The following is an 18,398-nucleotide window of genomic DNA, read 5'->3' as shown; positions in this document are numbered from 1 at the left end:
GCACAGCCCTATTTGCAAACAATTACACACACCTGTTTCAGCTGAAGTCTTGCTTTAATGACCTTGGTTGCTTTACTAGTCCAATTCATTTGATGAATGACACACACTGCTGTTTAATTAGCAGGAGAGCCGCAGAGAGCACATCCATACGAGCAGGTAATTATGACCAGGAGGTATCTGTGACTGAAGGTCCTGTCCCCTTGTGTCCCTTAGCCTGGGTTATATAAATTGTTGTGATCCGGTTCCTGGCGATGCATCTGTTTCAAAATCTACAGCAGCTGGTGGGGTGTATTGGTAGTCCCAGCAGGAAAGGGAAAGCAGTTGGATGTATTTGTTTTATGAAATGCTTGAGTCAGTAGCAGCAGAGGCATCTAAGTAGGATATTATCCTTTTTTTAGAGTCTAGGATCTCAGACAGCCCTTACCCAAAGTGTTGGCAGCTTAAAATTCAGAGAACCAAGCAAAGACTGTGCCCGTAACAAGGTCAGCAGTTTCACTGCTGGCTTGTTTTGCCTCCCTGGGCTGGGTTGGGCTAGTGTGTGTGTGAAGTGTCTTGCCTTTCTCAAGAGGAGTTTGTTCTCTGCGTGCCCATAAGTTGGTGGCCAGGGACTGTCAAACTATTAGTCTGAGGTTACTTATGTCAATAGGTTTAATGAGGGTGATTGGTGTTTTGTTCTGCTATTAAGAGAGGGTGGACTTAGATCATCTCTGAGTGTTGCTGCCAGTCTTATTTTCAGCAGTTACTTGTTTTGTTACACTGGCTTTCCCCCTGCTGGTACCCAGGCCAAAATGAGAGCTTTCCTTTCCAAAGATGTGTCTTCATTCAGCATTAGGTTTTGGAAGGAAAAAAAAGACAAAGGTGAACTGTACATTTTTGTAACTGTTACTAAGATGTCTCTCTCTGGGAATTAAATAATGAGGGCAAGTATAATTGTAAGGTATTAGATTAAGCTACTAGCACCTTTTTCTTCTTAAGCTTTTGCACTCTTTCTGTGCACCAGTGATTATTTCTAGTCCTCTGTGCCCCAGCTTGTGCATCGGGGGGTGCAAGGAGATGGAGTAACTTGCCAGAGCTCACCCAGCAGGGTGGCTCCAAGCTGTCTTTTAATTTTGGCCAAGCTACCCACCCTTTGCTGCAGAGAGGGTGGTGGACAGTGGAGATGATCCAGGCCTTGCTGGTGAGACACCTCCAGAAGAGCCTTGGCAGCTGAAGACAAGGCAGGCAATGTCTTTTGTGATAGCAGCCACTTCTCTTTTTCTTTGAGTCTCCTGCAGGTCTTCCCTGGGCTGGAAGGGAAAGATGTCAAGTCTGGTTTGAGTCACCCAGTCACACGACTAGACTTTGTAGGTACTCACTGTGACATCCTAATAACTTTTGATGGTCCAATTCACACCACCAGCAACTCGGGAGAACGTGCCCAGGCCGTGTATGCACCTTGGCCCAATCGCAGAAGGATTTTGGCTGGAAAAGACCCTGAGATCATCAAGTCCAACTGTTAACCCAGCCCTGGCAAGGCCACCACTAAACCGCGTCCCTCAGCACCACATCGACGTGCCTTTTCAACACCCCCGTTTTTCCCCCCGACACCCGATCTAAACCTCCCTTGCCGCAACTTGAGCCCGTTTCCTCTTCTTTTCTACGGCTTGTCCCTCGGGAGATCGACTCCCACCCGCCTCCAGCCTCCCTGCCGGGAGCCGCAGGAAGGTTCCGCAGCCGCCCTTTCTCACGAGCCTAAACCTCCCCCCTCCCCAGCTCCCTCGGCTGCTCCTCCGAAGACTTCGGTGCTCTGGACCCCCCTCGGCGTCTCTCTGGGGACACCCCCCCCCGCACCTCGGGGGCCCAGCACGACACGCACCGGGCGGGAGACGCGGCCTCTGAGGCGGCTCCTCAGGCGCCGCTGCGGGGCCGTGCGCAACAGGGGCCGTGCGCAACGGGGACCGCCCCGGGGGGGCGGGGCTGCCGGGACACCGGGCACGCACGCGCGGTACCGGCGGGGCGGGGCGGGGTGGGGTCAGCCCCGCGCATGCGCAGCGGGGACGGGTCTCAGCCCCGCCCCCCCCCCCCCCCAACCTCCCGGGCGGCGGGAAACGCGGAAGTGCCGGGCGGCGGCGGCCGCCATGGGGCTGTTCGGGAAGACCCCCGAGAAGCCGCCCAAGGAGCTGGTGAGGGCCCCGGGAAGGGGGTCGGGGGGGGGGTGTGCGGCGGCGGGACGTGCGGCTCGGGAGCGGCGGACGTAGGTGGCGCGGCGTTGCCATGGCGCCGGGCCTGGGCCTGGGCCTGGGCCTGGGGGCTTTGGGGCGGTGCCCCCGTGAGCTGTGCCCGGGGTCCCGGTGCCGGGGTCCCTCGTGCTCTGTCCCCCCGAGGCGGGGAGGGGGGGGCAGTATTAAAATAGCTGGATAGCTGAAATACTGGGACCTGGGCTTCTTTTTGGTTGTTGGTTTTATTTTTCGGAGGCCGCGAACCCCGCAAGCCTTGCTGCTGCCCGCCGATTCCGCTGCTGCCTTTTCGTAAATCGCTACCGGGGCGTTGCTGAAAAAGCCTGCGGTGTGACGGGAGGAAAGCCCGGGCGCCTTAGATGTGCTACAAAAGCAGCTGCGAAAGAGGCTGCGTCCAGGCAGCAGAGCTGAAGGTGCGGGAGAGCTGCGGTGCCACAGGTGTTTTTCCCTGCTGCCTCGCAGCACCCAGGTGCCGAGGGAGCAGGGTGCAGTCATCGCTTGCTTCCCTTCCTCCTCTCCCCGCTGGTTCTTTCCGTCAGTTCACCAGCGGTGTTGGAAGATGCCACAGGCAGAAAGGGGTTTGGAGGCTGCTGCTCCTCGTGGTGGGATGAAGCAGCAGATGACTCCTTAACCTGCGTGGCCTGGTTACACTGCACCGACGAGTTCTTGTTGTTTCATGTCTAATGGCCACGCTTTCCCCTTCCATAACTGACAGGCTTGTCATGTTTTTCAGTAGCGTGGTGTGACAGTGGATCATTTTGGAGCAGAAAAGCCTGCAAGGAAAACAGTCATGCCTGAATCGTAGGCTGAAATGCCTTAGGTCACCTTGCTGTCAGGAGCATGCAGGTTGGCATGATGACTTCAAAGGCTGCAACAGCAATGTTGAAAAGCCCGTTAACAGCAAGGAGTTTCTTTGCATCTAACTGTGCAGCTTTAGAAATAAGTTATTTCTGCTTACTAGATGATGGGGAAGCAGCACTGCTTACCTGGGGTCTGCCAGCAGCTGTGCAGAAGACACTGTCCCCCAGTAGGGCTGGAGAAAGCAACCAGAGCACCACAGGAGGGGGCTGATGTTGGGAAGAGGTTGGGGTTTTTGTGCTGGCAGTGAGTCCTCCTGGGTTGGTCTGCATGCTTGTGATGGGAAGGAGCTTATTGGCTGGATGATACAAGGCAATCATCTCCAGTCCTTGGGAGGAGCTGCTGATCCATTTCGGCCTGTCTAAAGCTGAGGGGCTACTGAACCTTTAGTGCCACATCTGGAATTTTTGGCTAAAAAGGTGGTTTTCCTCCAGTGTAGTCTGGGTGGTTTGTTGTGCTTATCAAGCACTGGCAGGACAGCCAGGCCCAAAGAGTGGTGGTCAGTGGAGTCAAATCCAGCTGGGGCCAGTCACAAGTGGTGTCCTCAGGGCTCAGTGTTGGGGCTGTTTCTGTTTAACATCTTTATTGATGATACCGATAAGGACATGGAGTGTATTATCAGTAAGTTTGCAGATGACACCAAGCTAGGCAGGAGTGTTGATCTACATGAGGACAGGGAGGCTCTACAGAGAGACTTGGATAGATTGGATCATTGGGCTAATGTCAATGGTCTGGGCTTCAACAAGGCCAAGTGCCAGGTCCTGCACTTGGGCCACAACAACCCCAGGCAACACTCCAGGCTTGGGGAAGTGTGGCTGGAAAATGTCTGGCAGAAAAGGACCTGGGGGTTCTCATTGAGAAGCGGCTGAATATGAGCCAGCAGTGTGCCCAGGTGGCCAAGAAAGCCAATGGCATCCTGGCCTGTATTAGAAATAGTGTGACCAGCAGAAGGAGAGAGGTGATTGTCCCCCTGTACTCAGCACTGGTGAGGCCACACCTGGAGTAATGTGTCCAGTTTTGGGCACCTCAATTCAAGAGCAATCAAGGTGCTGGAAAGAGGACAGAGGAGGGCAACGAAGCTGGTGAAGGGCCTAGAGAATCAATCTGATGAAGAAGGCTTGAAGGAGCTGGCAATGTTTAGTTTGAGGAAGAGGAGGCTGAGGGGAGACCTCATCAGTCTCTACAACTGCCTGAAAGGTCATTGTGGAGAGGTTGGTGCTGGTCTCTTTTCACAGGTAGTTAGAACAAGAGGGAAGGGCTTCAAGCTGCAACAGGGCAGGTTTAGACTGGACATTAGGAAACATTTTTTCACAGGAAGAGTGGTTAGACACTGGAATAGGCTGCCCAGGGAGGTGGTTGAGTCACCATCCTTGGATGTGTTTAAAGGTCGTTTGGATGTGGTGTTGGTGGTTTAGGGGAGAACTTTGTAGAGTAGGGATGATGGTTGGACTCGGTGATCCCAAGGGTCTTTTCCAGCCTGAATAGTTCTGTGATTCTATGTTTCATCTTAGTGTTTGGCTGGCTGACTCTGTGGTGTGATGCCCTGCTGCTGTCAGAGCTGGACACAGAATGGCTTCACCAGCATGGAGTTGTGCTTGGGGTAATTACCCTTTATTAGTTCACCAGAATGCTTCAATACCCAGCTTTCCTACCTCTGCCTTGCCTCATGCTGTGGTTCATAGCTGGATCCCTGGAGTCCCTGGTGGGATTGGCCCTCCAGCTGCTTTACTGCTCAGCTCACTCCTGTGTCTCATGTAACTGGAAGCACACAGTAGTGCAGCTGAGACACAGTGGGATTCCCTCCTCCACTTACACACAGAAGGGGTAATGATCACTGGGAAGACCAGGGAATGCAGGAGCCCCCAGCTCTGCCTTCATGAGGACAGTTGTGTGATGCAGCTTATTCCTGGGCAGTGCTGGGGATGAGCTACCAAACAGTGTTCTGCTGTCAGGGTTGGCAGGATTGATGACAATGTACAACCCATTGTGGTTTAATGGTGTCTTTGTGCTGGGTTGTGCATCACAGAGATGGAATCTGTGAATCCTGCTGTAGTTCATTTGACAGTTGCCAATTGTGCTTGTACAAGAAGGCTTAGTGCAGGTTGGTTTGTTCCAGAATCCAACTTGTAGAGCAGATCTCTGGAAGATGTTACATTTGAGACATGGCAGTTGCCCAGCCACAGTTCCGTCATGCTGTACCTCAGTCTCTTCCCCTTGCTTTTCTCCCTCTAGTGTAGGAATACTGAAAAGAGGAACATTCTGAGCCTCATATCAGGGTGAGGAATGAATCTACATGAAGTTTTTCTGCCCTGTGCTGAACAGCAAGAGAGGAAGCTACAGCTGGTCCAGCAAGGTTGTTTATTTTTCTGTGATAGAACAGAATTCAACTAAAAGGTACATGAGCTTTCTGAAACCCTTTCAGAACTTCTGCATACCTGTACTGTGAACACACAGAGCTCTGTAGGGTGCTCAGGATTTTTTTTCAGTAGGTTTTGTGCTTGGGCAGTTCAAGTGCTTGGCCAGCAGGAGGAGGGATGTAATTCTCCCCCTGTACACAGCACTGGTGAGGCCTCACCTCGAGTTCTGTGTACAGTTCTGGGCCTCTCACTTCAAAAAGGATATTGAGGTGCTGGAGCAGGTCCAGAGGAGAGCAGTGAGGCTGGTGAAAGGAATAGAGAGAAGATCTTATATGGATAGGCTGAGGGAGCTGGGGTTGTTTAGTCTGGAGAAGAGGAGACTCAGGGAGGACCTTATCACTTTCTTCAACTACCTGAAAGGAGGTTGTAGTCAGCTGGGGGCTGGGCTCTGTTCCCAGGCAACTAGCAACAAGATAGGAGGGCCTGGCCTGAAGCTGCTCCAGGGGAGGTTTAGGTTGGATATTAGGAAGCACTTCCTCACGGAGAGGGTGATCAGATATTGGAATGGACTTCCCAGGGAAGTGGTGGAGGCACTGTCCCTGGAGGTGTTCAAGGGAAGGCTGGATGTGGCACTTAGTGCCATGGTCTGGCTGATGTAGTGGTGTTGGTCAGAGGCTGAACTTGATGATCTTAAAGGTCTTTTCCAGCCTTGGTGATTCTGTAATTATGTGAAATGGTGGTTGTCTGTACTCTGATGGTGGTTGTTGTCTGTAGTCAAAACATGATCTTGTTTGTCATGGCAGAGCATTTCTGTTGAGGTCAGTAAGAGTCTAAGAATCTGTGGTGCTACTGTGCTCAGGCGCAGGAGAGAGCTCTTTTTGCACTCCTGTTACAAAGCTCATTCAGGTAGACAGAGGAACCTGAGCAAGCAGGAGGAACAGGCCAGCAGGAACCTCATGACGTTGAGCAGCGCAGGGTTGTGTGTGTGGGACAACCATTCCTGCATGTAGGGATGTGCAGCCTGGGGCTGGCTGGGCTGTGGATCTGCAGGAAAAGACCAGGGCTTCCTGCAGATAATGAACACAGGTCAGCAGTGAGGGCAAACTGGACTGCAATACTGGAGTGTGATCCTCAGCTTGAGGGAAATGGTTGTTCGGTTATGCTGATGCATTCAGCATTAAGGAGGCCACCTCTGCAAACAGTGTTCTGGTTTGGGCACCCAGTTCAGGAATGGTATCAACAAACTGGGGACAGTGTGGCAGAGGGCCACCAAGATGGTGGAGGACTGGAATCCATGACACAGGAGGAGAGGCTGAGGGAAGTGAGCTTATTTTAGCTTGGAGAAGGTGAAGGGACAAGGATCTAAAGGCTTTCACTGCCTCTAATGGGGCTGTAGTGAAGCCAGAGCCAGGTACTTTGCAGGTGCCCAGTGACAGGGAAGGGACTACAGTCATAGTTGGCCAGAGGAGAATTTTGAATTGAACACGAGGAAGGTTCTTTACCACAGGAATTATTAAGCACTGAAACAGATACCCAGAACAGCTTTGCAGTCTCTGCCCTCACACAATGTCAAAATTTGATGGACGAGGCCTGGAGCAACCTGTCTGAACTCTGAACTTGGCCCTGCTTTGAGTAGGAGGTTGGCTTGGAGACCTCCTGGGGTTCCTTCTGACTTAACCAGGTAATAGCACTTTCGGTGCTGTCATCCCATGCCAAAGTTTCTGCCTTATGCTGAGATCCCCTGCAGCAAGTTCCCTCTGCAGAGTCACATTGCTGTGACAAGGGAAGTCAGCAGGCAGTGTCTCTGGCTCACAGATCACATCCTCCTTAACCCGATGTCAGAATGTTAAGAGGAGTGCAATAATTGGTGGTATCTCTGCAATTTCTTTATTTGAATAATGGAATAGCTAAACCTCACTCATAACTTAAGCTTTGTGCATTTTGAAGTGCTTCTTTGGATATTGAATGGTTAAGTAACATTAAAGTATAAAAGCATACTTTTATAATTGGAATTTCAAGTAACTCTCACTTTCTCTTTTTAAGGTCAACGAATGGTCCTTGAAGATAAGGAAAGAAATGAGAGTGATTGATAGACAGATCAGAGGTTTGTACTTATGTCTCATTTTTTGTTTTTCCTTTCCCTGTCTGCCCTCAAGGTTTTTTTCTCTAATTGAGGGAAGGCTGTGAAATCTAATAACCAGGAGTACCCTATTGCATTTGTAATAAAGGAAGATGAATGTGATCTTGGGGCCAGACTTGGTCTGTTTTACAAAAGGAGGACACTGTGAAGTTCTCCAAGTAAAATTTTCAAAAGAACCTGAATATCCTATGCTTGCAGTAAGACACAATGCTCTTAATTCCCATTTGATAAGATGAATTAGACTTGGTATCCAGAACTTCACCCACATTCCCACATTGATTTAAGGAATAGTATCCGTACTTGTTGTCAGCTTGGGAAAACTGCCAACAGGAGAAAGGAAGAAAAAAATACTTTTCTCAGTGGATGTTTTACTATTAAATTATGGGCATTTCACTTCTGAAGAGCTCTTGAGAAGTAGAGGAGTTGCTTATTATTACACTGTTACTAGTTCAGTTTCTTGTTCTCTCTTCTGCCTACCTTCCCAGAATCTGGAAATAGGTTTGGGGCAGATTCTGTTTTCCTCTATTTGTCTTCTGCCCTGCCCTAAGGATTGGTCCATGGGATGTGCTGGTAAAGGCTGTTTTGTGTCAGCATCTGACTTTAGACACGTGCCTGTTTTGGGTGACTCAAGGGGTACATTCTCCCTTCCCCCTTTCCTCCCCAGCCCCACGCCTCTGGAGGAACCTGGCAGGGTTCATGTATCCTCCCACTTGTGGATCTGTACGAGTTGGTTGGAGGGAGATGCTGGTGCAGTATGAAGTCTGTCTTTGTCCCCATCTCTAAAATGAGAACAGGGTTGATGCCTTTTCCAGGAAAATCGATCTACAGTGATGTTCATTATCCTTGTGAGTTGTTTTGCCTTCTCCAGAGCACTTTGTGTCGGGCACAGAGCAACTGAAACATGGCTGATCTTGTTAGCACAGTGGGGTGTGGAGGTTGCATCTTCCATGGGAGCAAACTACCCACGTGTTCACTATAGATGGTTTCTTTCAACTTTATGCATGCCATAATACTTCTCATGGCCTATATAGATATTAGGTTATGTGGCAGTATGGCATGGATGTAAATCTAATTATTGTAACAGCTCTAAACTTGTCTATGTATTTCAGTGTTACATTCAAAGAAATACCATTTGTTGTGTAAGAGCTTAGACTAACTACCATCAATCTGCTTGCAAAGCCCAAATGGTGAGAGGATTTCACATCTTCCCAAGTGTCAGCTCTGAATGTTTGTGGATCTGCTGGCACTTGCCAGGCTCGCAGGCTGCTGCAGAAGGATGACAGCCACCAGCCACCAAACGTGTTATTCAAAACTGACCCACTGTAGTTGGATTCTGCCATGAGTTTTTCATTTCAGTTGAAAATGCTGAGCTGGAGCCTTAGTTTCCCTGAGGAGGGCTGTGCTAGATGGGTTTTGATGTGGCAGAACTCAGATCCACCTGGGATGAACCGAGTGGGCTTGGACCACTGCAGCACTTGGCTCACCCGGTCGGCACAGTTGCTAATATAGCAACATGCTGTTTCAAACCATCTGTTGTTGGACTCCTGCTGTTGTCATGATTTCTGTTTGGTGTGGGTTGCTTTTGAAGCCTTGGAAGGCTCAAAAAAATGAAAGGTGTATATTTGTGGCTTCAGAATAGAACTTTTCAAGTTATTATCGTTGGAGTAATACAGGAACTTTGTGCTTAACTGAACTTCCAAGTCTCTCTTGCAGATGCTTTGAGCTGCTTTTTGCCTCTGTTGTGCTTGGTAGTGCTGCACAGGGAGCTGCTGTAGTGACTTTGGTTCAGTAGGGGTGCATAGCTGGCACTGACCTTCAAAGACAGAGATGACTGACTTGTATATTTTATGCCACTGATCCCTGTTCATCATGCAAGTGAAAACATTCACTCGAGTATGGGGCCCCACTACCCTAATTTACATGTGGTAACACAAAACCTGTGGCTGTTTTTAGCCTGACAAAGTGAATGTTGTAACTCCTCAGTACTGCTGGAGCATTCCTGGTGTTTCCTGGTTTTTGCTATAGCACTTCAGCTGTTTCTTACCTGTTCTGGTATGCTGGGACTTGGCTCACTCCTGTGTCTGACCTACAGGTGTCTTCAAGCTTGTGACATTTCTGCAGATAGTACTGGGGAAGCAGCAAGGAGTATGTTTTTCTGATTACAGTCCTACAGATTTCTGCCAGTTCTTTAGGATAAAGAGACCGTGGAATGATACTGGGAGAATGACTCATCTTGAGTACAGAGGTCTTTAACTCCCACATCAGAAGCTGCACCAAAGTCTCCAAGTTGGCCTGTGCCAAAAAATGTGTTTTGTTGCCTTTGTTTTTATAAAAGGACAACTTCTGAGTCTTGCCTACGTGTAACTTCTGACTGGTAGAAATCAAGAAGACTCAAACAAAACCAGATCTGAACAAAGCCTTTGCTAGAGATAGTTGTTCTTGTGGTCATTTACTTGAATTCTTTGCAGAAAAGTGAGCTTAACCCTTACTCTCCGAATTCCTTATTTACATTAGGATAATACTTTTGTGGACTCATACATGTGCAGTTCATTAGTGACTAATTTACTGCTGATTCTGGAAAAGGAAGAGGGGTGATACAGCCCCTCCTTCCTCCTGCATTTCTTACTGTGAGCTTTTTGAGGTACCTGCTGTCCACAGCCAGCCTTATCTGGCAAGGCAAAATTATAAACAGTCACATCAGATTTGCTAGAGAAACCTACACTATTTAAGGAAGCCTATTTAGTCTGTAAAATTTCAAATTCAGCTATTTGGTGCTCATTTGGTACAGGCTCAGTTCAGTATGCTCTAAAATAAGCTGTTGAATGAAGCTGGATACCAGGAGTTTGAGCAGGCCATTTCAAGTTAGATCTAACCATTTACCAGCACACTGGTTCTTGCTGGTAAATGATCCATGGCTTTGGCACCAGCCAGCTTGTAATTTGAATATGCCAGTTTATGTGAGCACCTAATGCACGTGTGTTTGAAGTATGAGCAGGAGAAACTCAAGACCTTCACTCCTTAAGTACAAGTATAGACTTAACTAGTTGGGTATCGAGTTGAGGCTCAATGAGTTGTGCCTGACAGGAGAAATAATAAAGTGTATCTGCAAGGATGAAGTCTTTCTTGAAAGTAATTAACAAATTTGTGGTTCTAAGTAACTCTTGAAGTTGTGGACCCAGCCTTATAAGTTCACTATATAAGTAGTTTGCTTTTTTTTTTTTTTTTAAAGCAGTCTGTATCTAAAACTCTAGTCTCTGAGGGATCAGTTTTTCAGAACACATACATTTTGTGTGTGTTCATATTATATATGTATGTATTTATATATATATATATATATTTAGATTAGGCAAGTTTAATAGGAAGTTATTCTGAAGTTGTAAGTCAAGTAGTCATCTTAGGGTGCTTTGTTCTTACTGGACCTTTTCTGTTTCATGAAGTGTTATTCCTGGCCAGTCCTGTACAGGACTCTAAACTGCAAATGAAATCACAGAGCTGAATGTTTAGTGATGAGAATTTCCCCCCTAATATTTAGTTGAATGAATCAGTTAGCATGTAAATCTGCCCAGGGCATAGTCTTTGAGTAACAGAGGGAATCTGGAATCGAGCAGAAATTGTTCTTTGCGTTGAAAATACACCCCAACAAATGGCTGGGTTCTCTTCCAAATCCTCAGCAGTTTGTCACTGTGTGCTGTTTCTCTGTGCTGCAGATATCCAGAGGGAAGAGGAGAAGGTGAAGCGCTCCATAAAGGATGCTGCCAAGAAGGGTCAGAGGGATGTGTGTGTCATCTTGGCCAAGGAGCTGATCCGCTCGCGAAGGGCCGTAAACAAACTCTATGCATCCAAAGCTCACATGAACTCAGTTCTCATGGGGATGAAGAACCAGCTTGGTAAGAACCACTCCTGAGCCCAAGTGCAATCACTCCTCTAGCATTAGAGGTGAGGTCTGAGTTTCCATTGTCAGAACCAAGGTCAAATGCAGGCAGAGCTTGAATTTGTAAGCAGGCTGATTCTTGGGAAAGGTAGCTGAGTCCAGTGGGCTTCAGGACCCAGGGAAGTTCCCCCCATAGCAGGCCAAGAGGGGTGAGGCTGCTGCAATTCCACATCTCCACAGGCTGAGCACCTGTTCCCAGCAGGCATACACACCCACCCACAGGTGCTCACAGCAGTGCTGCTACCAGCATCCATCTGAACACACAGCTCTCACACAAACACCAACAGCACTGGTAGCTCAGTCCTGGTCTTCCTCTTCAGCTGATAAGGATGGAGCTCTGCTAACAGGACACACATACACACACACTATATATAAATATAAATAAATAAATATATATGGGTTATTCCAGTAGCTGCTCTCAGATGCTCAGTTTGACTGGCCCCAGATCTCCTCCTCTGCCTGAGCTGCTGGTACATAGTCTTTTAGGCCCCAAAGGTTTGTGGTCTTCTCTGGTCCACCTCAGTCCCTTTCTCCACCTTCAGTCCTTGCCCTATAACATCTAATAAGAAGTTTGTCATGTTCAACCACATTCCTGCAATCCCCTTAGAAGACTCCATAATCTGTTTTTCTTAGTTCAAAGAAATGCTCTTTCCCCCTGTATCCCTGCAGGTAATAACCCCCTTCAGTCTGCAGGATGTGCAGATTTCCTCACTGCCTGTCTGGATGGGTTTCCCACCCTGGGCTCTGGAGTAGTTAGAGGGCTTCCAATAGCTTCCTGGGGTTTCAACCCCTTGCTGTTCCCTAGATGCTTGCTGGCCCTCTGTGTTTCCTCTGATTAGGTGCTCAACAGATAATCTAACACCTCCCCTCAGAGCCTGAGGGTTGCAGTGAGATGACTCATATGCTCTGAAACAGAACTCTCCTCCAATAATTGGGGCATGTTTTTAGTATGCATTCCTGAACAGCTTGAATGTGTGCCTAATATTAATATATCCTTGTGGAGCCTGTTGCTACTGATTTGGACAGGATCTGTAACATGAGATTTATTTCCTTCAGCAGAGTTCCCTTCATCTTGTAAAATATTGTTTCTCTAGCAAGAGTCTTAGGACAATTACTAAGGTGGAGATGGGGGGGAAGGTGTTTGATTTTCTGGATGTGAATGGGTTGATTTGCCCTGTGCCTTGATACCTAGCTCTCTGTAAACCCTACTTGGTCCTTGGTGCTCCCCCAGAACCAGCATGTTTCCCTCATTCTTTACCCACATCAGAAGTCTCTTTTAATAGATTTCCTGCAATGTTTTCTGTACCTTAGGACATTTTAGCCTCTAACAGGAGCAAAGAAGAAAGCATTAAAGACAGAAAAAGACTTGGTGTAGGTTAACATGCTACTGAAATGTCCCAAGTGTTCCTCCAGCCCAGCATTACCCAAGCTACTTGCTAGTAGATTTTAACACTGGAGGAGGGATAAATCAGGACTTGCAATGTGAACTTTAAGTATAATCTTGCAGCAGGTTGAATGTCTCTCCTCACCTACTTCATTCAGGAGAGGGAAGCAGAGGTGGGCCCTCCCTGCACCTTGAGGTGTCCCTTGAAAGGAAAAACTCAAAGCAGCCTCCTCCTTATTCCCACCACTGCCATCTTGATCTTACTGGAAATGTTCTGATACACTTACAGCAGCAGGAAGGAATCTAGAATTTAACCTGGGGTTTGAATTAACTTGCTTCATCTTGGGAAATGACCACTAATGGCAAGAATTCTGTTACTTTGTTAACATTCCAAGTGTAATGTTCTTAAATAAATTAGCTATTAAAATGAAAAATAATGTATCCTGTACCTTCATTTTGCTTCATTAAGGAGTGACCATTTTTTATACAAGCCAGGTAAGTTCTCCATGAGTAGGAAGCTGCAGAATTAGATGGCACAATTCAACAACCTCAAAGTACCCTTAATTATTGCATTTTGATCTTGGTATATCAACATATATGAGAAGAGGTTATAAACTACATTATTATAACAGTCTCTGGGGAGAGTATTGTTAAATTCAGCTTAAATTACACTTATATCCAGCTTATCTGCTTTAGTATTAGCTTTTTAACTTACTGTTAGCTGTGAAACTGTTGCACTGGACCTTCTGCCAGGGGTAATTTCCATGGCCCAGTGTCAGGTCACCAATTTGGTCATCAGTTAGGTGTGGTGCATCTTCACCAATGAAACCCTCAATGAGACCTCTGGCTGCTGAGGGACACAGGCAGGAGCTCCTCAGGGATCTCTCTTTATGAATTGGAGTGCAAGTGGATGGAAATCTTTACAGGCAATCTGGATTGCTCCAGATAGTCATACAGGTATCTTTGGTAGAAACTTACTTTTCCCCATGTGGGTTGGAGTTAAAGCTGTTTCAGGAGGGCAGACAACAAGAATTGAAAAGTGGGGTGTCCATTTCTTTTTAAAATTAAATTACCTACATGCAAACAAATTTTTCTCCATGTAGGGAGGATGAAATTTCTTTGCTTTCAGTGGTGCAGGGATCATTCAAGCTTCTCTATGCCTCTCCTCCACAGCTGTCCTGAGAGTAGCAGGTTCGTTGCAGAAGAGCACAGAAGTCATGAAAGCTATGCAAAATCTAGTGAAAGTCCCTGAAATCCAAGCAACAATGAGGGAGTTGTCCAAAGAGATGATGAAGGTAAGATCTGTAACATAAATGAGATTTGGGTGAATGAGAGGTGGTCATTGCTGTGCTGTGCAACTGCTGAGGTGGCCCCTTTGTCAGGAGGCTTGTGTGAGTTCAGACAAGCAGAAATTCATAGCTGGGGACTTTACAGCAAGTTACTGTTGTGGGGAAAACACAAACCTGCAACATGTTTGGTGTGAAGCTTGAAGCTGAAAAAGCTGCTCAGGCTGAGGATGGAAGAGGAGGAAAGTTGGTCCCCACACAGAGTGGTTGTGGCTTGGTCATCTTGTCACAAGAACAAGTCTGGAAGCAGGGCTCATGCCTGCTCCCAGTGACTGCCTGTATCCCCAAGCTTCTGTCTGTGCCAGGGGAGACAATTTCCTGCTTTCAGGGGTGAAAATGTTAATTAAGAAAGATCCCCCCCCTGCCTGTTGTGGAGTGAGAAGGTGAAAATCCCATCTTGGGCAAGATGGCTAGTCTGACACTGGATTTAAAACATGCGATTTAGTGTCTCCACCTAATGAACATGCTTTGATTTAAAGCATATTAATTTTCTAGTGTGGCTGTTTTCAACTACCAAAATTGTTTTGCTTCCCCCCCACACACACACCTTAGCACTAGAGATTGTTTAGGTCAGATCAACTTGTTTCAACTTGTTAACTGTTTAGCCACTGTGCACCAGAACAATTTGGTTGAGGCCCTGCAGAGAGATGTTTTCTAACACAAGACAGGAAGAAAGGAAGCTGTGTCAAACACTGATTCTACAACATGTTTTACAATTTATCCTTCATGAGCAAAGTGTGTTAAATACAACTGCACACCTGGAGCAAGCTGGGTTCAGTGTTCAGACATGCAACAACAAGGAGTAATAGCTTGAGGGTTTCAAAGTGAGAAAATGTATTTAATCCTCAGTTTTCTCACATTTTTCCTGTGCAGCAGTTGTACAGAACTGTGCAGTAAGTGTAGGCAGGCATGCTGGGCAACCCTCCTGCAACAGGAGAGCCCTGATCTGGAAAGCTTGAACTTTAAATGCCTGGATAAGGCATAACCTGATCCCCAAAGTAGGAAGCGAGTCCTCTTACTCTCCTGTTTCCAAGGACATCACTCCCTGCCTGTTTCTTCTGCTAGGCTGGTATTATAGAGGAAATGCTGGAGGACACCTTTGAAAGCCTGGAGGATCAGGAGGAAATGGAAGAGGAAGCCGAGATGGAAATTGACAAAATCCTTTTTGAAATTACAGCTGGTGAGTGTGTGTGTTTGCTGGGAGGGGAGCCTTGCCTGGCAGTTTGAACCTTCATCTGTTCTGACTTGACTGTGTCCTCCCAGAGGTGTTCCTGCCTTTGCCAACAGAAAGAATGCTCCATCAAACTGGTTTCTCAGGGAATACTGGCTGAGAAGGCCAGTGGGTTCAGTAAAGCCTAAGTAATGATGCATCAGTTGATGCTGCTGCAGTGCTGCAGCTGGGGCTGTGACAGATCCGTGTTCGTCTGTACAGTGGATCTTTTTAATGAGATGGAATTTATATGATTGATGAGAGACACTTATTAATGAAGCCAGGAAGTAAACTCAGCTGCATTGCCTTGAATCTTAGGCTGTGCTGTGATTCCTGGCTGCAAAATGCTGATAATACCTGGAGTTGTTGGGGGGGAAAAATACCCCCACAAAACAAACAAAAAAACCCTAAAACCAAAATGCAAAGCAACCCCCCAGCTTGTGCCTTACAGCTCAGGAAGTGATGACCTACTGGTTATTTCAATTAGATAATGCCTGGTGCTCCTTGCCTGAATTTCCTGGGAACTGTGGTGTGACCAGTCTAGGTCCTGCTGCTGTGTCCAGCTGTTAGACACAGAAAGCACAGTTCAGCAGCTCCTGCCCTGGTGTTACCTTGGGCCCTGCCCCTGGCTTGTTGCCCTCTCTTGTTTCTTCCATCCTGTTTCCTGGCTGGGAGCAGCTCCCTTCCTGCTGGGCAGGCTGTGGGAGCAGGCAGCATGCTGGGGCAGGCTCAGCAGCCCCAGGAGCACAGAAGCTCAGGAGGGGCTGACAAGTCACTGCTGCTGCATCAGCCACCAGCCCAGGGCTGGTAAAGTCCAGAGGAAGCCACAGAAATGGTCAGAGCTGGAGCACCCCTCCTGTGAGGACAGGCTGAGAGAGCCGGAGTTCTTCAGCCTGCAGAAGAGAAGGCTCTGGGGAGACCTTATCTTGAGTGGTCAATACTTAAAGAGGGAAAGATGGGGACAGACTTTTTAATAGAGCCTGTTGTGATAGGACAAGGGGTGATGGCTTTAAACTGAAAGAGGGGAGATGTAAACTAGATATAAGGAAGAAATGTTTTACCGTGAGGGTGGTGAAACCCTGGCACAGGTTGCCCAGAGGGGGTGGTAGAAGCCTCATCCCTGGGCACATTCCAGGTCAGGCTGCATGGGGCTCTGAGCAACCTGGTCTAGTGGGAGGTGCCCCTTCTGACTGCAAGGGGGTTGGACTAGATGACCTTTAAAGAACTCTTCCCACCCAAACTATTGTATGGTAAAGTCAGACAGCTCTTGTATGTGACCTTTACCACAAGTGAATAATTTTAAATACATATACCTGAAAGCTGCTAATTATTAAACAAAGACCTGATGCACCCTAACGAGCTTGTTCCTTATTTGCAGGGGCCTTGGGTAAAGCACCTAGTAAAGTCCCAGATGATCTCCCAGAACCTGAGCCCATGGGAGCAGCAGCTGCTGTGGATGAGGAGGAGGACATCGAAGCCATGCAGTCACGCCTGGCCACCCTGCGGAGCTAAGGGTGACACACCTGTACAGTTTGCCTTGCTCTTCTTTTTTTTTTGTTTTTGCAATGGGATGTTCTGTCCTACCTTCCAAATGCAAAACTTCGTATGTGAGAGTATTTTATGTAATATATATACATATATATATATATTTCTTCCTGGGGAGTGTATTCTCCAAGAAACTACTGTAATATACTTCTTCTTGGGGAGTGCAGTCTGTAGAGCTTATCTTTCTGTTTAGCCCCTCTCCCCTGTGAGAGGCTGTGGTGAAATGGCAGTGGTGGTGTCATGTGGTGTATATTCAGATGTAAAGTCCTGAAATACATTCTTACCTTCGAGTAGCATCTTTCACTAACAGGCACTTTGGCTTAATCTGCTACCAAAAACCTTCAGTGGTAAGATTTTTGGTTTTTTTGGAATCACTACAAGTTTTATTAAAGCTGCTTTTAACAGTTGCTCCCGTGCATCAGTTTAGTTTGCATCACTTCAGACTCTTTGCACAAACAATACCCACCTCTAAACCCCTCTGGGGTTTATAGCACCGTTTTTATTTTTTTTGTCTTTAGCACATTTAGGGCCTTCACAACAGAGTTACAGAAAAGCTTGCCATCAGAGCAGCTGTTAAATCACTGCTCTCTTGCAGCCCTGACCAGGCAGAGCCGTATTTAGCAACGGCAGGCTCAGGCTGCCAGTCCTGCTGCGTGGCTTTCCTCCGGGGACAGTTCTGCCTCCGGCAAGAGCTGCTCTTCAGGCACAGCGACGCTGCCTGGTGCTGCCAGGGACTGCTCCCTCCTCCGCTCTGAGAAGAGCAGGCGACCAGAGGTTTCCAGACCTGCATAAGCCCTTTCATATTGGCCAGCTCCAGAAGCCTTTTTCTTCATTTCTTACTGCAAAGCACATGTAACTCATACTCCTAAAAGGCAAAACAGCTCTGCCAGCTCCGTGCTGGATCAGAGCAACCCTGGGAGACAGGCTGGTTGCACACAGAAGGGATAATTACACCATCAGTGGTTTTGCTTCCATCAGCCCACTCTCTTCTGAGAGCCTGTGAAGCACCGAGGGCAGAATGGAGAGGAGCTCTTGGGCAGGCAGGGTTCCCCTCCCTGCTTGGGGGAAAGCAGGGGACCTTCAGCAAAGGTGCTCTTCCCCTCCCTCTCAGTGAACACAAGGCAGGAGCAATGTTTTCTCTACTCAGCACCCTGCACAAATGGGGAAAAAGGAGTTCCCAACTGGGGGACAGGCAGCTCAAAGAACCAAGCTTAAAACAGGGTATGAAAGCGATGAGAAATCAGTTGGCAGAGGTGGTCCCTGACTCAGGGTGTGTTAGAGTAGTTCTGCTAGACCCTGAGGCAGGCACCAGGCTCTTCTGCCTTGGGCTGTGCCAAGGGGAGAATGTGCAGTGCAGGAGCTGGTCAGGTGTGGGACCAAAACTGACCCTGATCCCATGTAATTACCTTTT

At 47.7% G+C, this 18,398-nt stretch overlaps 1 protein-coding gene and 1 long non-coding RNA gene across 3 annotated transcripts; one reads left to right on the top strand and one right to left on the bottom strand.

The window, feature by feature from the left end:
• Window positions 1-35: 35 nt before the first annotated feature.
• On the bottom strand, window positions 36-1,786 carry LOC127384740 (uncharacterized). The gene is made up of 2 exons (XR_007889482.1): window positions 1,127-1,786; window positions 36-816 (listed from the first exon to the last, which is right to left on the bottom strand). It is a non-coding gene; the product is annotated as an uncharacterized LOC127384740 (long non-coding RNA).
• Window positions 1,787-2,064: 278 nt separating this feature from the next.
• CHMP3 (charged multivesicular body protein 3) lies at window positions 2,065-17,394 on the top strand. Of its 2 annotated transcripts, none has more exons than XM_051619561.1 (6): window positions 2,065-2,162; window positions 7,475-7,535; window positions 11,279-11,458; window positions 14,060-14,181; window positions 15,298-15,412; window positions 16,821-17,394. In XM_051619561.1, exons 1-6 carry the CDS (start codon window positions 2,118-2,120, stop codon window positions 16,952-16,954), a joined length of 657 nt encoding a protein of 218 aa, XP_051475521.1. In that variant the 5' UTR covers window positions 2,065-2,117; the 3' UTR covers window positions 16,955-17,394. The 2 variants fall into 2 exon arrangements, with proteins under 2 accessions (XP_051475521.1, XP_051475522.1); XM_051619562.1 differs by lacking the exon at window positions 2,065-2,162 and adding an exon at window positions 7,094-7,112.
• Window positions 17,395-18,398: the final 1,004 nt, after the last annotated feature.

The sequence above is a fragment of the Apus apus genome, chromosome 4 (genome assembly GCF_020740795.1).
Source record: "Apus apus isolate bApuApu2 chromosome 4, bApuApu2.pri.cur, whole genome shotgun sequence".
Classification (NCBI taxonomy): domain Eukaryota; kingdom Metazoa; phylum Chordata; class Aves; order Apodiformes; family Apodidae; genus Apus; species Apus apus.
Note: the sequence above shows the minus strand (reverse complement) of the source record. Positions and strands in the feature narration are given on the sequence as shown.

What these genes read in the sequence shown, in the direction of transcription:
- CHMP3 (XM_051619561.1), top strand. Translation starts at nt 2,118, where the DNA reads ATGGGGCTGTTCGGGAAGACCCCCGAGAAGCCGCCCAAGGAGCTG. An exon ending in GGGGATGAAGAACCAGCTTG is followed by an intron (nt 11,459 to 14,059) that starts GTAAGAACCACT and finishes TCTCCTCCACAG; the next exon opens with CTGTCCTGAGAGTAGCAGGT. An exon ending in TGTCCAAAGAGATGATGAAG is followed by an intron (nt 14,182 to 15,297) that starts GTAAGATCTGTA and finishes TTCTTCTGCTAG; the next exon opens with GCTGGTATTATAGAGGAAAT.